We start from the raw sequence: 25,621 nt of genomic DNA on the forward strand, positions 1-25,621 counted from the left end.
TCTATGATAAAAAATTAGCCAAGTTATGCTATTTGCATTTCAATCTTCGATCTCCTGCGAAAGGTTTCGTCTTTTCGATACATTTATTTTAAATGCCGATCCGTTGAATATAAACAGGCTTCGATGTTTCATTGTGAAGCTACAAGGCTCTGATCGATCGCCGCGGCTCGCCATTGCTCTTTAAGGACAATAACAATATCACATAAATATTATTCTTCGTGCAGCTTTGCGTTTAGTGTGACCATAGACCGAATTTTTGTAGGACATTTTAGAAATATATATATTTTTTTTACCTGACTTATACTGCTGCCAAGGTGACATTTGGTGACACAGGGGAGTTTATTTATGCTTCTTCCCATAACTATCATCTTGCGAAGAAAAGTAGAGTCAAAAATAAAATAAATTAAAAAAAGAAATAGATAAGTTGACGATCAATAATAGTTCTAATAAAAGTTCCAATATTGAATAATTGTATTTTATCTTATTTTATCGTACATTAAGCGCACTGCTTAGCTCTAAATTTGTTTTAAGATAGAAAAGCTGTAAGGGAGTACCGAGCTGCGATGTAAAATTAGACCAGGCCTTCTGCCCACTACCCTTAATTAATTAAATACAAATATATTCTTCTTCTGTTGCTGAGTTGCTGTTTGCTTTCACCCACCAATACAGCATTTTATAACGGCACAAAGCTTGAGGAAGACCCAGGAACCTTGGCTATGGCCACTTCGTACTACAATTTCACCAGATTGGAAGACCGTGGAGCTTTTAAATTGCTTGGGCGGACGCTCAAAGTTCGCCCGTTCACCTAATGGAGTCTCCACTCCTGAACCTTAAAGTTCCAGACTGTCATCTGTTTTGCGTGCTACATGCCCTGCCAATCCGCTGATCTCCTTATTTCTTATGTGATATACATCCGTAATCATCACCATCATCATCCGTTAGGCGCCCACTGCAAGTCATAGGTCTCCCTCAAAGATCACAATGACAAATATGACCGGTCTTGTATTGCCCGCATCTAGCCACTTTCCACGACCCTAATTATGTCGTCGGTCTACCTAGAAGGAATCTGCATCTACTGGCTTGTGGTCGCCACTAGAAAACGTCATCAGGACGACCATCAGATCCAAGAGCGATTTGCCTCACCCAACACCGCTTCAGACAAGCAATTCTTGGAGTTACTTCGATGATCTTGGTTATTCTGAGAATATAATTATACATTATGGTCACTATATTCTGTATCAGCAAAAGAAACATGCGCGCCATTGTGCGAGTTCTCTATGAAGACATATAAAGTTATGACGTTTTATTGCGCCTTTACGACCGCCGGCGAGCCTTTTGAAGTAAGGCTGGGACCTCATCAGCGGGAACAGACTAAATAACTAACGTAATGTACTCGTAAAAATACTTCAGTGATTATTGTTGCCGAACCAATGTGTGTCCACTTTTTATAAGATTTTAACATTTTAATATATAAAAATAATGCTATGTAGCTATATGCTATAAACGGTGGCTGTTAAAAATGTTTTAATTAAACCGGAAATTTTGATTGTTTGTATTTATAACCTCAAAATAATAATTATTTCTTATAAAATAGAACTAAGTTAATCTTCGAAACCACTTCGACTGGAACCAGCGTTCAAGAAACTACAAAACATTTCATAATCTAAAAATCAGTCTTATAAGACGAGAGTCTACGACCAATGTGTGTTACCAGTGATGTTTTACGGTGTTAGAAGGTGGTCTCTCACTCTGCACCTCATTGGCAAGCTCGCAGTCGGTTAAAGAGCCATGGTTAAGCTACGAGATTTTTCTACGAGATCGATTCAAGGTTGAGGAGATTCATAGACGTATGAAAGTAGCCGACTTAGACCAGATAGGCAAGTTGAAATGGCAGCGGCCAAGCCATAGGATGTTGTTTTTTAATTGAAGACCATTGGTTGGCGACTTTATTAATATCGTTTGAAGATGCAGGCCACCTGGAATAATACCGGAAATAAAATATAACATATGTTTATTATATCTTTAACTTGTATATAATATTAATAAATTTTTAGTGCGTAGAGGCAATAATAAATTAAAAAAAAATTAAATAACATTTTTTTTCTTTTTTTTAACTGTCACTGTCATTGTCATTGTAACAGCGGCTTTAGATGGGCCAAATAAAATGCGCGCGAATTACAATTCGAGTCACGCGCATGCGCTATAATGGTGGCCATGTCAAAGGCACGCAGAAACGCGATGCCGACACTTGCGAAGTGAAAACTAGCCGCCGTGCGAATGATAAACAACCTGTTTACGTAATCAAATAAATCTTATGGTTTATATATCAAATATATAATTCAGGAATATATACACCAATATCTCACTTAGTGTAGTGATTACGTTCCAAAAAAACACGACGCAAATTTAACCGCCGTAAAGTGAATTAAGATTTTTTATAGCTAACCATGTAAAGATCGAAGATAGGTTCCAGGGTTACGAAAACACAAATTTTAAAAAGAAAATTGAACGAAGTAAACATTTAAAAAACAAAAATAATATAACTCTGCCAATAAATAAATTGGAAAAATATATACCTTTTTTTTACCAGAAACAACACGTTAAAATTTATATAAATTTATTATACTCTTTAAAAAAAAAGCACAACAGGCTACATAATTAAAACTGAACTCCAAAATTAGCAAAACAAAGTGAAAATAAAACTGTATTAAAATTGCGTTGATTTTTAGTTAGAAAGGGAATCCCCGAGTTTTGATGGCATGGCGCAATTATAAACAAGTGTTGCCATCTTTTGAAAAAAAAGAAAATTTAAAAAAAATTGAACACTCTAACCCAAAGCAACGCAACCTCGAAAATCTAACGACGCACAGTGAAAATTAGTACTAATTAAACAGCGACGCAACTTCGAAAGAAACGCAAAACAAAACGACGCAAAGCGAGGTATTGGTGTATGTAGTTCCGAATTAAATTCTAATGTGCAAGCAAAGATACTCTGTGGCATTTTATCAGCTGGTTTGAAATGGCAGGAAGCTAAAGTCGATAATCATAGATATAGCCTCTACGATAGAATTCCAATAGGAATGGTTTTATTTTTTATTATGGCCTCCCTTTTTACGGACCTCTCATTCCCACCTGTCCACCTGTGGGGCTGAGAAGCTACAATACGGATAAATTTTTCTTTTAATTTTACTATTTAATTTCACTTTCTCATCTCATCCTTCATAATTTCCTTCTGTGTTTCACAATCTCTATATTTCTTTACATTCAAATCGTGTCCCGTACATTTTAGCTCATCTTCGATCACAGATCAACTTTTGTTACAGTTTTGATTCACTTTTTCGAATTTATTTCCGTTTTACTATTTATTGCAATTTATATTTCTAGTTTTATTTTTATGCAATTATAGTTATTTTTAATTTAATTTGATATACTTTATCGTACATTTTAGGATTCATTTAAATAGTTTCATAATTATATACAAAAAAATACAAAGGGCAGTCTTATCACACGAGGCAATCTCTTACAGACAACCATAGTATGGAAAAGGTAGAAGTACTAATAATGAAAAATTATTTTATTTATAGTTTTATTTTTTATACAATTAAAGCTATTTTAATATATTTTACTATTTACCAAACCTATATTACTTTATTCATAGCTTGGGATCTAGCTAGACTCTTTTTGACTTACTTCAGAGATTTATTTTCTATTATAAATTATACCACTTTTTTGAAGAATTCTAGGAATATGGGACGTGTGCCTTCTTCAATCCTCTTCCCCATCTCGACCTCGGAATAAGCAACAGGCTGGAAACATTACTGCAGTGTTATATGTTATGGTAGAGTTCTCACAGGAGTATAAAGTTATTGATTCATATACACATACATATTTGTATTCTCCAAGTAGGATTATTTGCAGTCATTACTTGTACTCGTCATGGAAAGAGCCCAATTTTATATAAATTAGAATTAAATAACATCAGTACTCCAATGTCATTGTAAATATTTTTTACAGGAACCGGAAAGTATTGTCGTTTCTGTCGACATTTTACAGGTAAAGTGATTGATTTTTACCGCTTTGGCATTGAAAATTTTTATACTAAATGGCAAAAGGTTGTTGATTGAAAGGTGAATATATTGTTGAATAAAAATAAAAACTTTTCAAAAATGTAGTCGTGAGAATTTAACTTAAAAAGCGACATTACTTTCCGGTCCTCTTAATATTTTTAATAAACTTTATTATTTTATTTATTAACACTTTATCGTCTACAACACAAAAAATATTTATGTATTAGCAAATAATTTTACTGTTTTTTTCTTATTTTTTTTTTATTTAAATTATACTCTTTACTGTACACGCTAGAAAATATATATATAGATGCATAATAGGAACGAAAATATTACAATGGGCGGTATTACACGAGGCAATTTCTTGACATACATACATTTGTATGTAGCATATATATAATAAATATAGTATAAGACATAATTATAAATACAATAATAAAAAAATCAAACTGACTTGAGGCCCAAATGCCCTGAAATGACGCCCGTTTTTTGGGCCTTAACGTGAGGCCCAAAAAACGGGCGTCATTAAAATACATACATATATATATATATATATATATATATATATATATATATTTATACATATATATATATATATATATCTTTTGTACTATGTTTTCTATTTTGAGAGACATGTTATTAGCCGAAACTATTTTAAAAATTGACGCAGCGGATATATTATCTTCACAATAATCATTATGTTCATCACAGGCCGCATGTTTGACACCTCTGCTCTAAATTCCTTTTTTAAATAATTAATTATTACTTTTTTTTAATTACCTCTATTTTAAGATAATGAAACCCATTCCAAGTATAAACGTCTGGTCTATCCAATGAAACAACAGACAACAATTGAAACGTTTATTTAAGATTAAATATAAAAAAAGTTGTTTATATAAATACTTAATAATTATCTTTACATGCTTACAGTACATCAATAACATAACAGGGGTGGCCAACTTTGGTGCATATTATATTATATGTCGACAATGTTTTACAAACACAATGATTTTAAATCAAATTAATAATAATAAATAAAACAAAGACATTATGTACAATTTTGTATCAATTTATGGAAAATGAAGCTTAAGTGATAAATCGATATATTTTTCTATGAAATTATTATTATTATGAAATACATATTCAACTTGAAACAATTTCATTATTCATTGACAATATGTCATCTATACAGGGTGATTGATTATTCATGTAAAAGATTTAAAGGAGTGAATGTATTACAAGACCCGGCGATAAATATTACACATCGACCTTTGGAAAGAGACAATCGGCTAATTTCGGCTACGTAAAGTGTTATCTCTGTCGCACGACTGACAAAACGTCACATAGGCAGTGTGGGACAGAGATAATGCTCTACAAAGCCCAAATTAGCCGAATGTCTCTTTCTAAAGGTCGTTATGCAATATTTATCGCCGGGTACTATAAATTCATTGTTTTTATTGATAATACCGTAATTGAACATTAAAAAATAATTGTAAAAATTTGTAATTACGCATAAAAACACCCGGAAGCAATTTTATAACTATCGTATACATAAAAAAACCATAAACATATTATTTAATTCTTAAAATTATGCTTTGTATTAATTATGTTTTTACCAGAAATCTCTATTGTCTACGGTCACTTAAAAATCTTATCACAGATTATATCGCGGGTTTCGATTTCGTTTTTCATTGTATATTAAAAATTTATTATTTATCTGTAATGTCGCAAATTATATTGATTTTATATCAATTTAGTGCATAAATATAATGAATTGCAAATAAATATTTATGGGTTACTGTTTACATTATTATTGAAAAAATTAAAATTATATTAACACGTTCCGTGCCGCGGCAATTTTTGAAGACATTCCATTTAGGCCGCGTGGGGCGTATACGACCCACAGTTTAAAAATGTCGTATGCTTTACACTTTCAATACTGCAAAGCTATAATTAGCGGGAAAACATTGTAAATTTTACTATGCGTTGCGTATGCGCATACGTGATGTAAAGTTATCTATATTCGACGCTACAATCCATTTGTTTGAGAATCATTTTTCTTTCAATGAGAACTGCAAACTGTCTGAACGGAAAGTGCAGCGGTGGTCGCATACGCCCTACATGCAATGGAATGTGTTAAACGATTCCAAATTTAAAATACATTCATTTGTAAGAGCTATAGCTCGCGTCGTTGATGACGTAATATGTTACGTCATCATCAGCGACGCATCGAAAAAGGGAATTTCATAGAAATATAATTCTTTACATACATCGGACGTTAGATGGCGCTCTACAATATTTCTCGGCTTGTGATTGGCTGATGATTTTTATTGTTTGAACATTGTTTTCGCAGTTTTATATCGGTGTAAATGTGGGCTAAGTTTGATCACATACACTTTTACTTTAGACTTCGTGTTTTCATTACCTCCAAGACCTACCGCCTCCAGGAAGAACGCCACATATTCATTCATCTTTCCAAAGATCGAAACGATGATACATCTTGCACTGCCCACATTGAAAGCAACTTCTAACGTTAATTATGTACACCAATACCTCGCTTTGCGTCGTTTCGTTTTGCGTTTTTTTCGAAGTTTGCATTATATATAATGTTTTGTGTTTACTTTCGTTCATTTTAGTAATCCCTCGTGTAGGTAGAATCAGGTTTTTTACATTTTTATCAATTTTATAGAATCTAGAATTAAACTTAGTTCCCCTATGACGTATACCTTTAAATAAAGCTACCAAGTGATATTACAGTTATATTATAAAAAAAACATAATTATATGCCTAATTAGTACTAATTTTCACTGTGCGTCGTTAGATTTTCGGGGTTGCGTTGTTTTGGGTTCAAGTTTTTTATTTTTTTTAATTTTCTTTTTTTTTCTAAAAGATGGCAACACTTGTTTCTAATTGCGCCATGCCATTAAAACTCGGGGATTCCCTTTTTAACTAAAAACAAAGCAATTTGAATACAGTTTTATTTTCACTTTGTTTTGCTAATTTTAGAGTTCAGTTACAATTACGTATTGTGTTGTGCTTTTTTTTTTAAAAAAGTATAATAAATTTGTATAAATTTTAACGTGTTGTTTCTGGTTGCAAAAAAGGTAAATATTTTTCCAATTTATTTATTGGCAGAGTTATATTATTTTTGTTTTTGTAAATGTTTACTATGTTCAACTTTCTTTTTAAAAATTAGTATTTTCGTAACCCTGAAACCTATTTTTGATCTTTATATGGTTTGCTATAGAAAATCTTAATTTACTTTGTGGCGTTTAAATTTGCGCCGTGTTTTTTTGGATCGTAACCACGACGCAAAGTGAGGTATTGGTGTAGTTGGTTCACCTAATGCAAGGACTACCTACGCTGAATCTTCTTGCTCGTGGTCACCATTTCGTGGTCACCATTCTAGAATCTTTCGGCTGCAAGCCTTTGGATGAACGATCGATGTTACTCGTCCGCTGCCAATTCAGACAAGTATTTCTTCGAGCTCTCCTCATTTAAGATTTAAATCCTTTGGGTGACTTTTAGCCTTTAAATGCCTATAAACAACCATTTCACGGATCCATGTCAACACTGGCAACACACATTCTTCATAAATTACGGTATTTTAAAACACAATATTGATAATGTTATAATTCGGTGTGAATGCACGTTTCTAAACATATAATTCTAGTGCTAATTGATACATTTGAAATTATTATAAACATTCTATAGTTTTTCAACAAGTTCTCTGTACTTCAATGAGGTTTCCATAAGACTTTGTAATTGTCACAATGCAACTGACAATTTTATTGCACAATAAAATTTTCTGATCGCATGAGAGTGTTATCTCTATCGCACGAAATTAAACAACTGACAAAACGTCACACAGCTGGTAGTGTGGGACAGAGATAGTGCTGTACGAAGCCGTAATTAGCCGATTGTCTCTTTTCAAAAATCGATGTGCAATATTTATCGCTGGGTACTATATCACAATAGTCAAAACAAAACACAACGCAGAAGGTTTCGATAATCAACCGACCTAGTCCAAAACGAAATCGGATTTTATATCAGAGGAGACGCCGATGCTAGAGTTTTTTCCGCCACTTCTATCAGCGTTAACACTTTCCGAAGTGGTAGTAAGGATATTAGATAAGCAATAGCAACCGACCAAGCCGAGGTTCAACCCTTTTAGAATACTAAGCGAGTATCGACGAGTAAAATCCCAAGCCATGGTCTCTTAGTGGGCGTTCTTGAACCTAGTCAATATTGTGCGATAGCCTAAGCGATCTAAGAGCTCGGCGGTCTCCACATCCAAAAAGAGGCTTCTGTGGAAGCCCTAGATCTTCGTTATCTTAAGTCCAGTCCAAAACCTGCCGGCAGATGGCGTAACATATTGCTGCGATAAACTATCCAAATATGGTCATGATTTTCGGTAGTGTTGGATAGGACAGAAGTGTTACATATGCCCATTATTATTCTTAATAATCATCAAAGCTTACTCTTGCCCTCGGCCTGAGGGCGGGTAGAGCCAAATTCTCTACTCATCACTTAGGTAATACCTGTCCGCGTCCACGTCGCGGGGGTGGGCACCACTCACTCCAGTAGGCTGGAGTGAAATTGGTGGCAGAGTTCGGATAGGGACCCAGAACCGCGGGGTATAGCGCGGCCCCTTGCCCAGGGTTACGGGTGAAGACCTCAACGGCTGCACGTGTTAAAAACTACCTTAAGCCTCCCAGAATTCCCAACAGGGAGAGGGCGTCCAAAAGCTACGTGGTAGTCTAATATCGGAAAAGAACTGGAAACTCTTCAACTTGATGCAGAGACCACTCAAGATAGAGTGGCCTGGCGCAAATTGATAAGGAGACCCGACCCCAAATAAAGGGAAAAGGGAAGGAAGAAGAAGATCAAAGCTTACTCTTCACCTAATAATTAAAATTGTAATATTTTAATTTCAAAAACAAAGTCCTTGTTGAAAAACTCAATATGACATTTGAAATTGCACATATTAACATCATTTTAATATTAAAACATCTCCATGCTTATCACGTTCACCTATTTCTTACTGTGTTACTGAAATTCCTGAACGTGGTAACAGTGAACACGGTCAATGTGGACTAAGAAGGCATCATCCCCTGGCTGCGTTTCCACTGCGCCCCCTGGCGACGGTTGTGGTTGGCGCGGGAAGACTTGTGCTTTTCTTTTTTGTCCCTGTTCGCGAGCACCTCCTTTTCTTGACCTTGGCCTCTAGGTTTTCCAGTTACGTCTGTATTACTGTAAATAACAATTGTTTTTATTGAAATTTTTACATTTGTTTATGTTTAGAAAAACAATTGTACTAAAACTTAATCATCCTGTACATAGTCATTCAATTCATCAGGTAACTTACCGCGGCGGAGGGTGCTGGAAGCCTCTTCCTCTCCTCGCATGGTAGTTCGCTTCTCTTCTTGCTCTGATCTCCTCTGGGTTCATGCAGAAGTCCATTCTATTCCTACTCGTACCAGCACTAGATTCATTTTTATCATTCTGTGCTGGTTCTTCTTCACCATCCGATTCCTCTGACTGTGAATAAACATTACATTTATAACAGATAATTTTGATATTGTAAAGGATAAAAGGAAAGAATAAAAGAAATTGAGAAGAATGAAAGTGAGTGTAGAATAAAGATAAAACCCTGAAAAAAAAAATATTTGTAAATAAAGTCCCTGTCCCAAACAAAATCAACAAAAAGGGGTACGAGAGGCTCCCAATAGCGGGGGCCATAAAAAAAACAGATAATTTTGGTTGATTTCAAATGTGTTACCATAAATAAAAATTTTAATTCATTGATTTATTATGTAGGTTGTCGTGTTTTTCTCTTTTGTAACACTTGATAACTCTTTGTCATAGGTTAGGACGTTCAATCATTTTAATTAATTTCTATACCTTTTACCATAGAAAAGTTACATTTATAAAAACGCCTTAATTTTTAACACTTAATTTAGTGTAACTTTTGTTAGAGTCCTAAACACATAGACAAACTATATTATATCTAATCACAAGTAGTAGGCAATACTCAAATAACCTGCCTACATCTTTGACATTTTCACATGACCTTTATTTAAAATTAAATTAAAAACTATTGACTTAAACATTTAAGTTAAAATCATGACTCGTTTAAAACTTTACAAAGATTGAATTTAACGGAGGCCAGAAAACGAATGAATATATTGTTACAAAGCACGAGTTACAGAACCCTATAAACAATAAATACGAAACCCTAGGATGAAGAAGTGCCGTAATCACGCGTGACCTTGAAAATATTTATAGATTTTTGTGTACGGTTCTCGGAAATTCTAACCGAGTACTATCTCGAACTAACTAGAACCTTCTTCGTAGTATAATATATATAGGTGTACTCCCCATGTCAACAGTTCAGTTCTGTTGTTCCAGTAATAAGATTGAGATTTACGATCAGTGATGCAGTGTCGACTTGGTAAGTTGTTTGGACAGTGATTTCTTAAGCGATTTGTAAGCGAAGTTTGGACTAAGCGAAAGTATACTTTGTGTTAAAGTAGGGTGACCATCTGATTTGTGAATAAAAAATTCCTTGTGTTTCATTACAAATCAAAACCCACAGTACGTAACAATATACACGTATTTTTTTAATTTAGGTTTTATTCAGTCTTGTTTCTCATGAGTATATATGAATGCCAATTTAGATCTGCTATGCCAGATTGGACTTACCCTGAGACACTAGGACCCCAATAACATGACATTAGAATATATAGAAATATCTGGAAATAATGGTATCTGAACTCACTTCAATTCTAGTAGCTAGTACTCGAGGCGTAACGAATGGCCTTCGAGGATCATCAGCCGTGTCGTTTCTAGGCGCCACCCCATCCGAATCGTATGTGTCGTCATATTCATCAGAATACATTGCTACATCATCACACACCAGGCTGTAAAATAAAATATTTTAAAGTAAAAGTGGTTTAAAACAACAGGATGGACAATTGAATAAATAATGGCCCAAAAAACGACCAGATTCGACCACAGTCATGAACAGTTCAGTTCTATGGATGACTCAAACCTGCTAGGATCTTGGGGTGGCGATTGATACGGTTGAAAGAAATAAGACTGTATAGAATAAGATACTTAATAAACTCTGCACAAAATAAATTGTTAACTAATAATAATAAATAGAAAAAGAAATGTGTAATAAAGAATTAAGAAAGTAAAATAAATGTGTAAATAAAGATAATATAAATGTAAGATAAAATAAAAGAATAAAAATATATAAAATGTACCTAGCCTACCTTAGAGTAAGAAGATGATGGAAGAAAGCCGAGGAAAGAAAGAAGGTATAAAAGAGCAAAACGAAAGTTATTGTGAAGGACAAAAGTAAAGAATGAAAGATATTGTGACGCGTGAAAGAGAGTGATAAATAAAGACTGAAAAAATTATTGAACAAAAAGGTCCCTGATCCCAAAAAGTTAGGGGTACGAGAGGCCTCCAATAGCGGAGACCAAAAAACTGGTAGGTAAGAGTCCTGAATAACAAAGTCAATTTCAAAGTAAATTGACTTACTTATACTTGTTATAGATGTCAACTCGAGTCTTCACTTCAGTCTTATCATCTAGCATATCCTTCAGATCCTTGTACTTGCCGCGCCGCTTGCCAACGTGGATCTTGCTAACATCAACATCGTCCCTGCTCATGATGTCGAACTGGTCACCGTCAAACACATTCAGCCTTTGAATTCCAGTCTCCAGGTACTTCCTGTCTACAGGATCTTCCGGGATAATTGGGAGACTCTGATCTATGCCTGTAAATATAAATGTAATTATTAGGAGATGATGAATTAAACAAATGTTTCTGGATTATTGTAGGGTAGACATATATTTTTTAAATACGTAATTGTTAAAATATAATTATTGAGGGTAGACGAACATAAGAAACCTGTTCGTGAGTGTAAATAGAGAACGAAAAAAGTTTTCGCTTGAACCAAAGAAGACATTGTTATGCTGACACCTAAACTAATAAATAAAATTGGAGTGTCTGTTTGTAATAATATTATAAATGCTTTTTACTAAACGTATATTAATATAAATACGGTTCATATACTAATATAACATTTCTGTCTGTCTGTTTGTTCCTGCTAATCTCTGAAATGGCTGTATCGATTTTGTCAGAACATACACTGTCAGATTACTGATGTAAAAAAGAGTTGTCTTTGTTAAATTCCACACGGACGAAGTTGTGGGCACAGCATTTGTATGTGTGTGGGGGGTGGTTGAGGATGCGCCTTTGGGTGAGTGTGTGGATGGGTGTGTGGGTGTTGTGTGTGTGTATGAGTGTGTATATATTTTTATATAGATTAAGAAGTAGTAGTCCAGTTGTTAGTGGCTATTTCCTATCACAAAACACAGACCTGAAACAGCACACGCTGGTAAATACATAGAGCTGTTTTATCATATTTTTTTATAAAAAAAGATACGCTAGATGGCGCTAGCCAGTATGCCTCAGACGTAATAATGATTTATCGATGCTTTGTTCTTTTTTAAACCATATAATAATCGTGTGTAATACGCGCTTCAATAATAAATATTTTTTAGCGTTGGCAGCTGTTTTGGTAACCGATTTAGCGTTGCCTGTTTAAAGAAAGACGCTTCGATTGAGAGTGATTTTATTTCGAAAAATGACTCCTATTTATATATGAAATAAGGGCGCTCCATTTGGCATCCGTCTCGCACACTTTAAAAAAGGAGTGCCGCAAAACACGCGCGGTCGCGAGAACACGGTCCTTAGTAGCTGTTGAACAGCGTATACGCGCCGAGCTGCCACAAATTATATGTCACAAAAATTGTGTTTCTGTCTTCCTGGACCTTAAAGAGCAACCTACCATCGTCAGCGCAAACTATATGAATTATGAAACAATAATGGCTAAACTGACATTGTACCACTGAAACCAAACATATGTGATATTACAACAGAGACCCTTTATTTTAACCACTTTCATAATCATAACATACAAATACACCCACAATCACACACACATAAACAAGAGTGTATAGAATCATTATAATTTCAGTCAAAGATGTCCACTGCTGAACATAGCGCTTAACAATATATTTCTATTCTATTATTATTATTATTATTACAAGGATTAATTAAAATAATTTACTTCATAAAGACAACAAAATAATATATTACAAGATATTTGCAAAGATATATTTAAATATAGAGTCAACAATAAAATTAATTATGAATTTTTTAAATACCTTTCAAGGGCTCCGCCAAAGTACCCTCCAGAAGACTGTTAATAACTCTTTCTGTATTAAAACCATAATGCTTCAGACATTTCAAAATAAAACCATCGCCTAAATGTGGCAAAATATCTTTTACTTCGCTTATCAAAGATTCTTCTTTCACGTCATCCGGTATTTCGTTATCTATGGATGTTGGTTGTATGTTATCTGTGGTCACTACGTCTCCGTTCATCATGGCGCTTGCATTGGTTAGAACATCTTCAGGTATGGGTTCGTCCAAATTTGAATATATTGCTTGTAATATGAAATCAGTTTTAACACTGTCTCTGTATGTACGCTAAGGAAAATTAAATTAAAATTGAAAATAAGTAAGTAAAATGCTATGAAACAATATAAAGTTCACAATTTTAGCGCTTCAATTTGTATATATAATGTAATGTCTGTTTTTATTTTAATTCTTCCGCCACCTTGTAATGCTATTTTTTATAAAACTTTGTATAAGTTTATGTGCTTACATGAATATATAAAAACAAATTCAGCAGTAGAATGTTCACTATTGAATGTCACCACAACCTGATATTCTCGAAGTTCATTTGAACTCAAATACATATATTCATACAAATATATATATATAACATAGATATAATATATATATATATATATATATATACATATATTTATATATATATACATATTTTTATATATTTATGTATAAAAAAAAATATTTCAGAAAATATTCGTGACATATAGCATTCTGATAACAATAAATAAATAGTTAATTAAAGTTTCAATTAGATGTAGGTATAAATGTTTCTTTTAAGTATTTTTGATAATTAGCAATACAAAATCAATTACCAAAAAAAATTTTAAATATATTACAAAGGATACATTTCCGGGTATGCCTGCCGTAGCATCTCCAGGTCCTCGTTGATTGGGTAACACAGGTGATAATCACGTATCAAAAGCTTCTCAGCTAGAGCATCCATCATCACCGCCAAGAAGTCTTCCACGTGACTTGCTATACTTCCCCTGGGAATAGAAGAATAACAAGGATAACTAATGTATGAACTAAAATTTCTCTTTCTATTATATCATCATTTTAGACGTACCCAGGGATACCACTGGACATAGGTCTCTCTTATAGATATCCAAAGAACCATCTGGAAGCAGCTTGCATCCAGTGTCTTTCGAGAACCTTGAAAAGGTTGTCTAAGCTTTTTTATGGACATCCTATGCTATGCTTGCAGGTCTATGGTTTTCGTTCCTAAGTTTATAGAGTCCCAAGCGGTCAAGTTTTGTGGTTTTGTTCTAAGACAATGTTATATATTAACGTATTTAGAATAATCATGTTATACAGTGTGATGTTAAATAGATCTAGAAGCTTAAAAGATTTTTTCTGACAAATAAGCTATACCAGGGATGATCAACACTCGGCCGCGGACCGCTTGCGGCTTTTTAAACATTTTTATGTGGCCCGCATAACATGTTAAAAATTTAATTAATTTTATCGACTTTCTCACATAAATGTATTGTTACAAAATTAATTACAATAAAATTGTGGTACATATTAAATAGAAACAATTTGTTTGTGACCAGTCTCTCGCACAGCTGTTTAAAAAAAAAATTAAAAATTTTACATTTTATATACCAATGTTTATTATATAGTTTTTTAGATTATTAATAAGTGTTACTTTATTTGCAGCCCGACAAACAAAATTTAATATTTAAATTGGTCTATTGATTAAAAAGGTTGCACATCTCTGAGCTATACATCCTATATACATCTGATTATTCTATATTTAAATAACTGTATACTCACTCGCCACTAAAGATGCCGTTCTTATGCACTGCCAGTATCTCCCTCAGGATATCAATTAACTCAGCTCGAGCCAAGTCTATATACCCTTCGACTTCTGTATATGCTATGCTCTTCTGATCACCCACTTCTTCCAGTTTCTCATATATCTTTGGGATACCATACTCATATATCTGGACTACACTGAAAATATAACTTTATAACTATATACCAAGAATCCATAGAGCAGAGTGATTTATTAAATTAAAAAAAAATACTACACAAATCAATAATAAGACAGACTTTAAATACTAAAGAAATTTTCTTTCAGTGAAATTATAGTTTTATCTTGACATGTGCTATTGGAAGTCTACTGCAAGGCAGACTGCCCCCCCCCCCCCTAAAGGTTGTCTAATAACTGGTCCTGTGCTGCCAAGTTCCTTCCACCTTGACTATGAAGTCGATACTTAAAGTGGGGTGCCCACGCTGCGTCTACCAGCTACTAGAGAGGCATTATTATAATTAAACATATTTTTGACCAAAAATCACGTGATTGTACATATATATATATATATATATATATATATATATATATATATATATATATATATGTATCTGGATTTTTTTGGATATAATGCGTCTCTACAAGCCGGTAGAAGCGTGTATAGGCTCTCCCATAAAAAGACCCTTTTACCCTGCCATTAGACAGTCTTGAAAAATAGTTAAAGCTTCCTCAATGTCCTTTGTTTTACCACATACTTTATGTTTGTATACATATAGCTATAGCTTAAATTAATTCTATATGTTGCAATAAATATGGCTCTATCACGATTTTGTGGCGAAAACTGACTGACACTTAGATCGTAAAAATCTATTTACCTCATTACTTTAGTATACAATACAAGGAATGTTTAGGTTACAATCTAAAGTTGTTTGTGTTGAATAAAATTTAAATTTAAGGGAATGGTTATATGTTTGGTTTTAATTTTTTTGTAACTAGTGATTATAAATAAATGCAAAATTCTAAATCTTACTCACCTTAGAATTAAGTTAGTTTTTTTATAAATATCAACAGCTTTCGGATAAGTCTCTATAAATATCCTTAGCGTTATCGCAGTGTCTAACAGGTGTATAATAATATCCCGGAGACTGTCGAAGGTGAGGGAATCCTGTGCCTTGCTATTAGAAGGTCGTCTTATATCACCAAAGCCTTTGAACGTTTCTGGCAGATTTGGTGGCTCATCGCTATCATAATCTTTGTTTACTTGAAGTATTATAAATTTGAAAGCCTTAAAAATAATTATAATTGTTATTTATTATTGTAAAACTATAGTTTAACAATTGATACATACACATTTCGTTTATAAATAAATTTAAAATCTTTTTAAAAAAAACGTTATTGAAAAAAAGTATTTTATTATATCCAAAACTATTAAATTACAGTAGCCGACGATAAATATTGCACAACGACCTTTGGAAAGAGACAATCGGCTAATTTTGGCTTCGTAGAACGTTATCTCTGTCTCACACTACCTATGTGACGTACCAAGTAACAATAATTCTTGAGAAATTATTTTAATTTATATCAGATTATAACTTTATAAAGAAAACTTAATGCTTACCTCTTTAACAAATGTAACAGCAGCTGCTGCATCCGTTTCATACTGGGGTTGCAATTTAAAAACCCCTTGAAGAAGTCTAGACACGTGCGGTGCATTATCAACACCATACACCAAACAAATGTCCCATATCACAGGCACCGTGAACACAAACCTATCGTATATCAGTGTTGCCATATAATCCTTGCTCATCCAACACAACTGGAAATATAAAAAATAAACATTTTAAAGTAATTAATAACTTGTAAATGTCTATAATGTACATCAAATCATTTTTGGAACAGACTTCTGAAGCAAACATTATAAGGATCATTTTAATTTTGGTTAGGTAGGTACAAAAGTCTGGTTGTTGAAGGTGAACACCAAAGCAATGTGGGCCTTCTAAATCTGGCCTACCTAAATTAGAGTGTACAAACTAAAGAGATGCACGCACAAAACATAATCTTAAAATCTAAACATTGTTAGAACGTCGTTAAAATAAATTAGGAGACTTTCTTTTTTACTTAAACACTTATATGCAACAAAATGTGCAAAGGCACAGACGCTAATGTCTGTGGAATATGGATTCTAATAATAAAGAAAGAAAAAAAATAAGAGATGACATAGTTCATATTAGGCCAGTGATAGACTGTGCATAGTGTTTATATAAAAATTCTTTCAGTGTGCTAGTCGTAATAATTAAAATGTAAATATCCAAAAAATATACATCATTTCGTCTGCAGAATGTCCACAGCTGGGCAAATAACACTCTCATAGAGTTCCATTAAAGCCGGTTGGAAGAAGCCTGCACCTAGCAACAATCTTCTAACAATATCAACAAGGTGGCCAGTTCGCCTGGTGAATGAACATCCAACGCTGAATTGCAATTCCAAGGTTTCTACTCCAGAATCTAAGGCCCTAGTGGCATCTACCAATTCATTTTGCCAATCCGCTGGACTATGTTACTGTCATTCATAAGGATCTTTACAATTTTTATACAATGTTATTAAAAAAAATACCATATTGCAGGAGTGGCCAATCTGCAGCTCTTCAAAGGACAAATTAGTTACTTGCAATAAATATAACCAAATTCACTTTTCATTTTTATGTAAATATATTTAAAAAAATTGTTGTCATTTTGTGTTTCAAAACTTTTTTAAAGTTACTGTACTATTTAATTTCAACGCATATATTTTGTACTCTTGTAAAGAAATAATAGCTTCTTAATAAATTATTACACGCTTGCAAAAAAATTAAATTTCGAAATTGGCACACACTGTAAGGTTATTGGCCACCCCTGCCATATAGTACATATACCATAGCCCTCACCATAGTTCGTTAAGCAACTGGCAAATTAGTAATATGAGAATAATAATATGAGATATCCCTCACTGAATTAAAATTTTTTAGTATAATAACACTTAAATTATATTAAAATTATGTTGCAATAAATAAGTTATTCACCTTACTCTCCTTATTTGTAATTAACCTACTAAATATTATAAGAATCAGTCTTCTAATATCCCCGTACAGACTTTGTACAACTTTACTCTCGTGGGGAGGCAAGTAAGGTGGACTGGCTTCTTGGAGGAAGGAAATTAAAGAATCCATGCAGTTGGGGTGATATAATATTGTACTCCAGAACCTTAAAAATATCAAACATTGGTTATTAATTACATCTGAAACTTTTATAAATTTATTCAAATTATTATCCACTTAAAGTCATTTATATTGATCACTCGTGTAACACAAAAATGCCAGAGGAACTCAATCTGATTGAAACTGGAATCAAATTAAACTACCCTATTATATAACCTTTCAATTTACGCGTTCATCACCTTGAATAGAGCCTACTATAAACACTTTCTCTAAATCTTTAGTGCAGTAATAGAGAAAACCGTTCCCAAGCTTTATCTTTTTTTTTTTTGGACAGGACTGTGACTGCTGCCCAAACTGCATTTGCGAATTCCCAAGGTTTGAGGTGGTACTTCACAGAGTCCACCTAGCCTAGGACCTCTTTTAGAACAGTTCATGAGCTCCTGAAGGAGCCTCGGCTCAAGTTGCTATTTTACTGGATTGGGTTGCTGCCAACTGCCAACTAGGTTCAAAAACACCAAGAAGTACTTGTGGCTTGGGTTGTCACTTGTCAATAATACCCTCTTAACATTCCCACACAGGGTATCTAAGAGGGTGATATTGTGGCTCAAGGCATAATACTTATAATAATAATTACAACACATTGCCTAGTCTTAGCTAATATATTGACACCTGTTGTGCAATAATATTTAGGGCAATTTTAAATAGGTGTAAAAGCTTTACAGGAGTTAATGTAACTGTCAGAAAAAAGCTGTTAACTCCGAAATATGTAACATTAATTATTTTTTTATTCATATTAAAATATGACTACCTAGATGTATGGCAGTACCAATTTAACAGGGATAGATATAAATAAAAATAATTTTAAAAAATCTTTTAATCAATTACATTATTTTTTGTTTTAAATACCACTGATTTAGGGGATAGGGTGTACCAAATGTTAATGGACAGCAAATGAGCATTTACCCTCTTTAATGCTTTTACACATATAACCAATCATACTGTATAACAATAAATTGCAAGTGTCAAATAAGACTAATTATAAAAAAAATTATAAATCATACAAATTTATATTTATAAATAATATTTAACAGACATTTTGATAATAAATTGCATCTTCTTATGGTTAATTACCTGTGATGTGGCAAAGCAAGTAGCAGCTTAAGGTCTTCTAAATAAACATCCATCTTCATTTTCCAAGCATCCACTGCACCAAGTACCATGGTGCTACCTGATGGTGGTCGTTCATACACAGGGAATCCCCTTTTTTCAACCCAGTAAGGATCCTGGAAAGAGTTTCATTTTAATGAAAATTCTTGTCTTATTAATAAATACATAATAAAATTTAAATCTGAGCAGTATTATAACCACTGCGATTCAATTTCAAGGAATAAACTATATGTTACACATTATTATGACATAGGTACATAACACGTTGACAGGTAAATACATTTATAAATAAAATTATTACTTACGAGAGCTTTTATTTTTTGCACAATGCCAACATTGGAAACAGTAAGCGTTACATTTTCTACGGGTAAGTTTTCTGGATTCTGAAAACATTAATAAAACTTATCACGCCGCACCTTCATAATCTTGGAATACTTGTAATATTTATTTAATGGTAAACGTAAATAACAATTCACACTCACAATAAATTCAATATTCTTGTTATTCATACTTATACTTTCCAATAAAATGTCATTAACTAACACACAACTATATTAAAGTTAAATAAAATAAATTATACGATAGAGAAGAGCATACGACACCAAAATGAATGTTATGAGATGACAGTAACGTATTACTTGACACTGACGTTTTGGGCAGCTGTTTGTGACAATGATAATATTTGAAAATATTTAACACTTACTACACTGAATAATAATAGCAAATATTTGAAATTTTAAATAATAAAAGCAGATTATTAAATATTCTAAATTTAAAGTCATAAATTTATGATTTCATTATTATTTTATGACATAGTTTTATGTATGTTTGTAATTATCGTTAATATTTATCGAACGAATAATTAAATGTGGGTTTAAATGTATCATTAATACGTCATCTGATATTGTATCTTAAATAAAACTTATTTAAGACTTTAAATGCATTTATTAAATTTGATGTTTATATGGCAACATAACCAGTGATATTATTGGTTACGTATATCTGTCATTGATTGTACCGACAACAAATATCAACTGACATCATTTTGAATTCTCAAACATAGAAATACAATATTCTTATTTACATTTTTAATATTAGGTACCCAAATGTTACTGTTCCACGATCGTACTGCGGAATATAGTTTTTAAAGTTTTTATAATACGGGAAATGAAAAAATTTGGAACAGACCCAAAAGTGAAAAAAACTTTGATAAGAAATTACGATCAAAAATTGTCAGCGAAACAAACAGGTCAATGTACATACGAACCAAAGGCATCTGGTTCTAAAATTTCACAGAAAAGGACCCCCAAAAAAAGTCACTATGATAAAAATGACAAACCCCTCAGCCAACCCTCGATATGTTCGAGTGAGATGTTGGCTAATTATTTGACGGAAGTTACCAAAAATGTTCCGACGGAAGCAGCTATTATTGATCAAAACATTGACAGGGAACAAATAAGTTCTAAAGTAAGCTTGGATAATTTTTCATATCACATTTTTAGCGGTAGGGGAGTCCACAATTAAATCTTTAAATGCGTGGAGTCTTTCTTTTTTCTTTCTTAAAATGTTAGTAGTTCCTAAGCGTAGCAATCAACTAACGAATCATAAATAAATTTAATTTTCTATGTAAACAGAAAATTTAACTTCTATGCATTTGTACCTTAAATATAGACATTACTATACCAGTAGACACAGTCATGGATAGATGACCTCATCAAGGTAGTCGCAAGATTGTTGGTCCTATTGGAAATCAGTGGGAACAGCCTTCGTAAATTACTTGACATCATGGGACTAAAATGATGGGCCTGGCACCTACACGGTGAATTCATGGAGAGCTCAGAATTTATCTCTCTAGCTGTACAAATTCACTAGTTGGGATGTTCATTTATAAAATTATATGTTTCAATAAGTTAAATATATATTAAATGGAATGAAAAATAATGTTGCTTTCTTAAGTTAAATTCACACATTTCAAATTTATACATTTTTAAAAAGTCTTTATTTCTAGTTAACAATATATCCACCCTCATTATTACAACCTTTTGCCATCTAGCATACAAATTTACAATGGAGAAGTAAAAATTAATCAGTTTTTCTGTAAAATATGTCAACTGAAATGACATTACTTCCCAGTCCTCCTAATAAAATCTTTGTGACTTTTCTTATTTTACATTCTAATTATTATTTTAAGATATTTAACATGGGGTAGTTTTATATATGTATTTTATTGTAGGGTTTCTATATTTATTATACAGGTTGATAGCTTATTGGTGTGTAAAAGCTTTAAAAGGTGAATATACATGTAGAGAAATTGGCTATTCATTCACCACTGTGAACAATCAATCTGTATTTCTTAATGAAAATTAGCACTAATAGTAAAATATACCTAGGTTTAGGATAGTGACACTATCATTCTGAATATGCAAATTATGGTGGAGAAAAATCTAAATAGGTTTTTTAATGTGTGTCATGCCAACTTTGCTGACATTGCTATAAATTTTGGTGATAATATCAACACAAAATTCCAGAGTATCAGAAAAAATAAATTCTTTATAGCAAATAGATTATGGAGCTGCGACCTCAATAATTTAAGACAATGTACTATTATTGAGATCCCTATCTGCAATAATAGGCATGGTATGTTTTTTCACTCATATAAGCTACTAATGCAGTATAATTGTTTCTATGTTCTTATTTATTATTTTATGGCCATGCCTTGGTCTGATCAGATCCAATTCATGTTTGATACCACAGTAGCTGAAGCAATACACACTTCTGAAGACTGGCACAGATAGCATCACATAGTACACGACAGACAAATGTAGGAAATTTTTCAATAAGGGTCATAATCCACAGTAGTGAGGGGTACAATGCAAGGAAGAAGAAGTCCATATTTTTAAGTCCATTTTAATTGTTATTAATTTGTTTATTTCAATAATAGTAACAATACTAAACTCCCCATCTTTCCAGATAACAAAGAAGTTAAATTTTCACATGAATGAGAAAATGTATAAAAACCTAGTCGAATTAAATGGAAATGTTGATGTTCAAAATACAAGAAAGGATAGAAGACCTTGTAAAACAACTAGCAAAAGAGATTTAGAGCCATCAATTGAGGATTTTGACCATGATGAGAAAGATAAGGACCTAATGCCTGCAATTCCTATTCCAAATTATAAAATTAAACCTTTAAAAATTGTTGAAAATGGAAATTTACACAAATTGGTTGCTACTTTTGAAAAATTATGACAAATAAAAGACTTCTGTATTTGTTGTTTGATTTTTTATACATTTTTAATATTTTAGTACAATCATATATACCAGCTAAGCTCTGACAGTGGGGGCCATTTCTTTAAATTTAAAATTTTTGCGAGCGGCAATTGAATACGCATTTTAAAGGAAAAAACAGAATGGTTTTTGTTTTACAAAAGCCAATTATTTAAATTGTTTAAACAAAAGTACAAAATATGTGTATTGAAGTTAGATATGAAGGCACATGTATATGACAGAACTGCTAATAATACTTAAGACGCCGGTCAGATAATTATCTATATATTATCGGTATATGGATTTTGCTAATTTTGACTCGACCGGGAGGACTTATCGGGAAATTATACATAACTTTTATTACTCTCTCTCTTCAATAAGAGTACTCCGGTAAAGTGTCGAGGTAAATATGCAGCGAATTTAATTTTTAATAAAAATTTGTGAGTATCTGACAATACTCTTAGTCCCAATATTTTTTTTTATAATTATAAAGTTGCAACAGTAATTTGTATTTAGCCTACCTATCCCATGTAAATCTTTTGTAATGTTTAATATTTATTTACGAACAGACAGAAATATTAACCACAAAAACATATTCGGTGGAAACTAATTGCGATTTTTAATACATATAAAACAATTAACAGAAAATAAAACAATATAGTTTTGAACATAAATAGGATTTTCTTTAATGAACAACATATAAAAAGCAAAATACACATTGAGAAATAAAATAAGTTATCCGAAGGTATACATAAAATAATAGACACATTAGTTAAAGTTTGAAATTAATAATTTGCTACCAACGAACAATAAAACTTTAATTTATTTTTAAGTCTAAGAATAAAATGAAAATACTTTAAAATGTTTAATTCTATAATGCAACATTGGTAAATTGATTACTATGATATGAAAATGTCAATCGTCAGAATGTATATAACCTGAATGAAGTCTTGCGTAGCTTCATAAAATGTCGTGAATTCTGAACGCATCGCCGCCGGCTCGCTCGCTCTGAGAGAAAGAGATATCGTTATAATCTACTGTCTTCTTCCCCTTCTCTCACGTGCCCTGTGCCAATAATTTCGTTTCACTCAGCTGTTCCAGTCAACTCCCGACATTTAACCGAATAGGTTGTATCTTACCTTCAAGTGAGAATTCAATTGCAAATTATATATTTTCTCAAACAATACTGAAACAAACTCGACATGGCCGAAACGGAAATAATATCTAATAGTGACAATAACGATCAATTTTTTGAAGGTGTCGAAAAGTTAATAGAGATATGGTTTACGCCGGCTAAACATGCGGACCTGAGGAAAATTACTAGGTGAGTTATGAATTAGATTTGCACCCTTTTTTCTGTCCATTATTTAAATCATGCTAAACGATTTAAATATTTGACTACCGGCATTGAAACAAACATTAATATTTTTAATAATTATGAAATACTTTCATAACTTTAGTGATATTATAATTTAATTTTCTTAGCACTAAATGTATGGTTATTTACAAATCGTTGCTATATTTGTTTTAATTGTAGTTTACTTTTCTCGTTAGTCACATTGTTGATATGGAAGCTTCTAGAATCAGCTGTTCGGCTAGGTGTAGTCTCCGTACGGCAAACGCCGGTTGGCCATTCTTTATTATGTATTCCCGGCGAGAGAAATGGTTCACATGGAAATAAAAAGCCAAATTTTTAACACGCAATCTTTAATAATGATAAGTTGTTTTATAACTATTTTTTATCCAAATATATATTTATTTAATTAAATGTAACATTAACATTAATAAAACAAAATAATCATTTCGAAGTACAAACGAATGCAAGAACATTAAATACCGTGACCATATTTTTAACTAAAAATTTTTAAGCCTACCTTTGATTAAAATGATTCCTTGAATAATGGACTTACAAAAACTTGCCTGCATATTGTAAGGCACTGGAAAGTTTCAGAAACATGTTTTTTTCTTTACATGAAACGAGTTTTTGACAGCCCGAATATGGAGAAGAAATTGTGGTTGATAAAAATTAATTACTTTTAATTTAGTTCTGATTTAAACAATCATAAGACAATAAATTTTTAATTGATTTTCACATGTGTACCTAAAAGTTTAGGTTTAGTTACTTTTTCTTTTGTCTTTAACGGTGTTACGTAACAAGGAAAGTAACGGATTTTGGGGAAATTCAATTACTGCTTATAAGGATTGAAATAAGATTTCCAATAATTTTAGTTAAGTTTAATTATATTAGTAAAAATGAATAACTATACTGGGTATTTTGACGTTTTCCCGGGACTGATGCACACTATTTTACTTTTGATATAAGTGTTTTCTATGTTTTTAGATGACTCTCCAATTTAATTTTACCATAATATTTTTTTTTATTTATACATACGTACATGCTTTTTTGTGACTTCTTTTTTGGGGGCACGCTAATTTCAGAAACTTGTAAGTACATGTTTTACAAGTCAGTCCAATATTACGAATCTTCTTCAGATTCGAAAACTTTTTTGGTTAATTAAAACATAACGTCTTAAAATAAATATTTTTTTGACCTTTAAACCTGAAGTTTTTGGAAATGTTTTTTTTTCTTTTGTAAATATTACGCAATTATTTGATATTTACGAAATTTTAATTGTAGGCAGTACTGTTGCCGGGTGCAACCACAAAAAAGCCCATTATGTATATCTTTCGATAATGCAATATTTCGTTTTTTTATGGCTACTCATATTTTTCTTTTATTTTATGGCATTTATGTCTAAAATCGTTTATTCGTAAAGTTGATGGGTATCAAAGAGTAGAAGCTTGTAACACTTTGTTAAAATAATCCTTGGATTATAAGTGTTTTGGGCGTTAATACCGATTATTTAGATAAAGCAATATTTTTTTGGGAGCTTC

The 25,621-nt window shown here is 32.3% G+C and overlaps 3 protein-coding genes across 3 annotated transcripts in view; 2 read left to right on the top strand and 1 right to left on the bottom strand.

Annotated features, from left to right (window-relative positions):
- Window positions 1-8,941: 8,941 nt before the first annotated feature.
- On the bottom strand, window positions 8,942-20,020 carry LOC137918812 (activating signal cointegrator 1 complex subunit 2). Its single transcript, XM_068761725.1, has 13 exons — window positions 19,942-20,020; window positions 19,765-19,842; window positions 19,424-19,575; window positions 18,158-18,338; window positions 16,718-16,915; window positions 16,134-16,384; window positions 15,120-15,299; window positions 14,189-14,329; window positions 13,313-13,626; window positions 11,619-11,856; window positions 10,849-10,990; window positions 9,436-9,608; window positions 8,942-9,320 (listed from the first exon to the last, which is right to left on the bottom strand). Exons 1-13 carry the CDS (start codon window positions 19,966-19,968, stop codon window positions 9,164-9,166), a joined length of 2,232 nt encoding a protein of 743 aa, XP_068617826.1. The 5' UTR covers window positions 19,969-20,020; the 3' UTR covers window positions 8,942-9,163.
- A 507-nt stretch (window positions 20,021-20,527) lies between these two features.
- Window positions 20,528-22,708, top strand: LOC137918932 (uncharacterized). The gene is made up of 2 exons (XM_068761868.1): window positions 20,528-20,926; window positions 22,430-22,708. The coding sequence occupies exons 1-2, from the start codon at window positions 20,627-20,629 to the stop codon at window positions 22,706-22,708; spliced, it is 579 nt and encodes a 192-aa protein (XP_068617969.1). The 5' UTR covers window positions 20,528-20,626.
- A 971-nt stretch (window positions 22,709-23,679) lies between these two features.
- Window positions 23,680-25,621, top strand: part of SamDC (S-adenosylmethionine decarboxylase) — a 47,565-nt gene continuing 45,623 nt past the window's right edge. The window contains exon 1 of the mRNA XM_068761640.1: window positions 23,680-24,050. Within this exon, the coding sequence (XP_068617741.1) occupies window positions 23,929-24,050 (122 nt within the window). The 5' untranslated portion in view covers window positions 23,680-23,928. The remainder of the gene's footprint in view (window positions 24,051-25,621) is intronic.

This window comes from Battus philenor, unplaced genomic scaffold (genome assembly GCF_028537555.1).
Source record: "Battus philenor isolate CCGP_79_NKW_IND1 unplaced genomic scaffold, ilBatPhil1.0.hap1 SCAF_15, whole genome shotgun sequence".
Taxonomy (NCBI): domain Eukaryota; kingdom Metazoa; phylum Arthropoda; class Insecta; order Lepidoptera; family Papilionidae; genus Battus; species Battus philenor.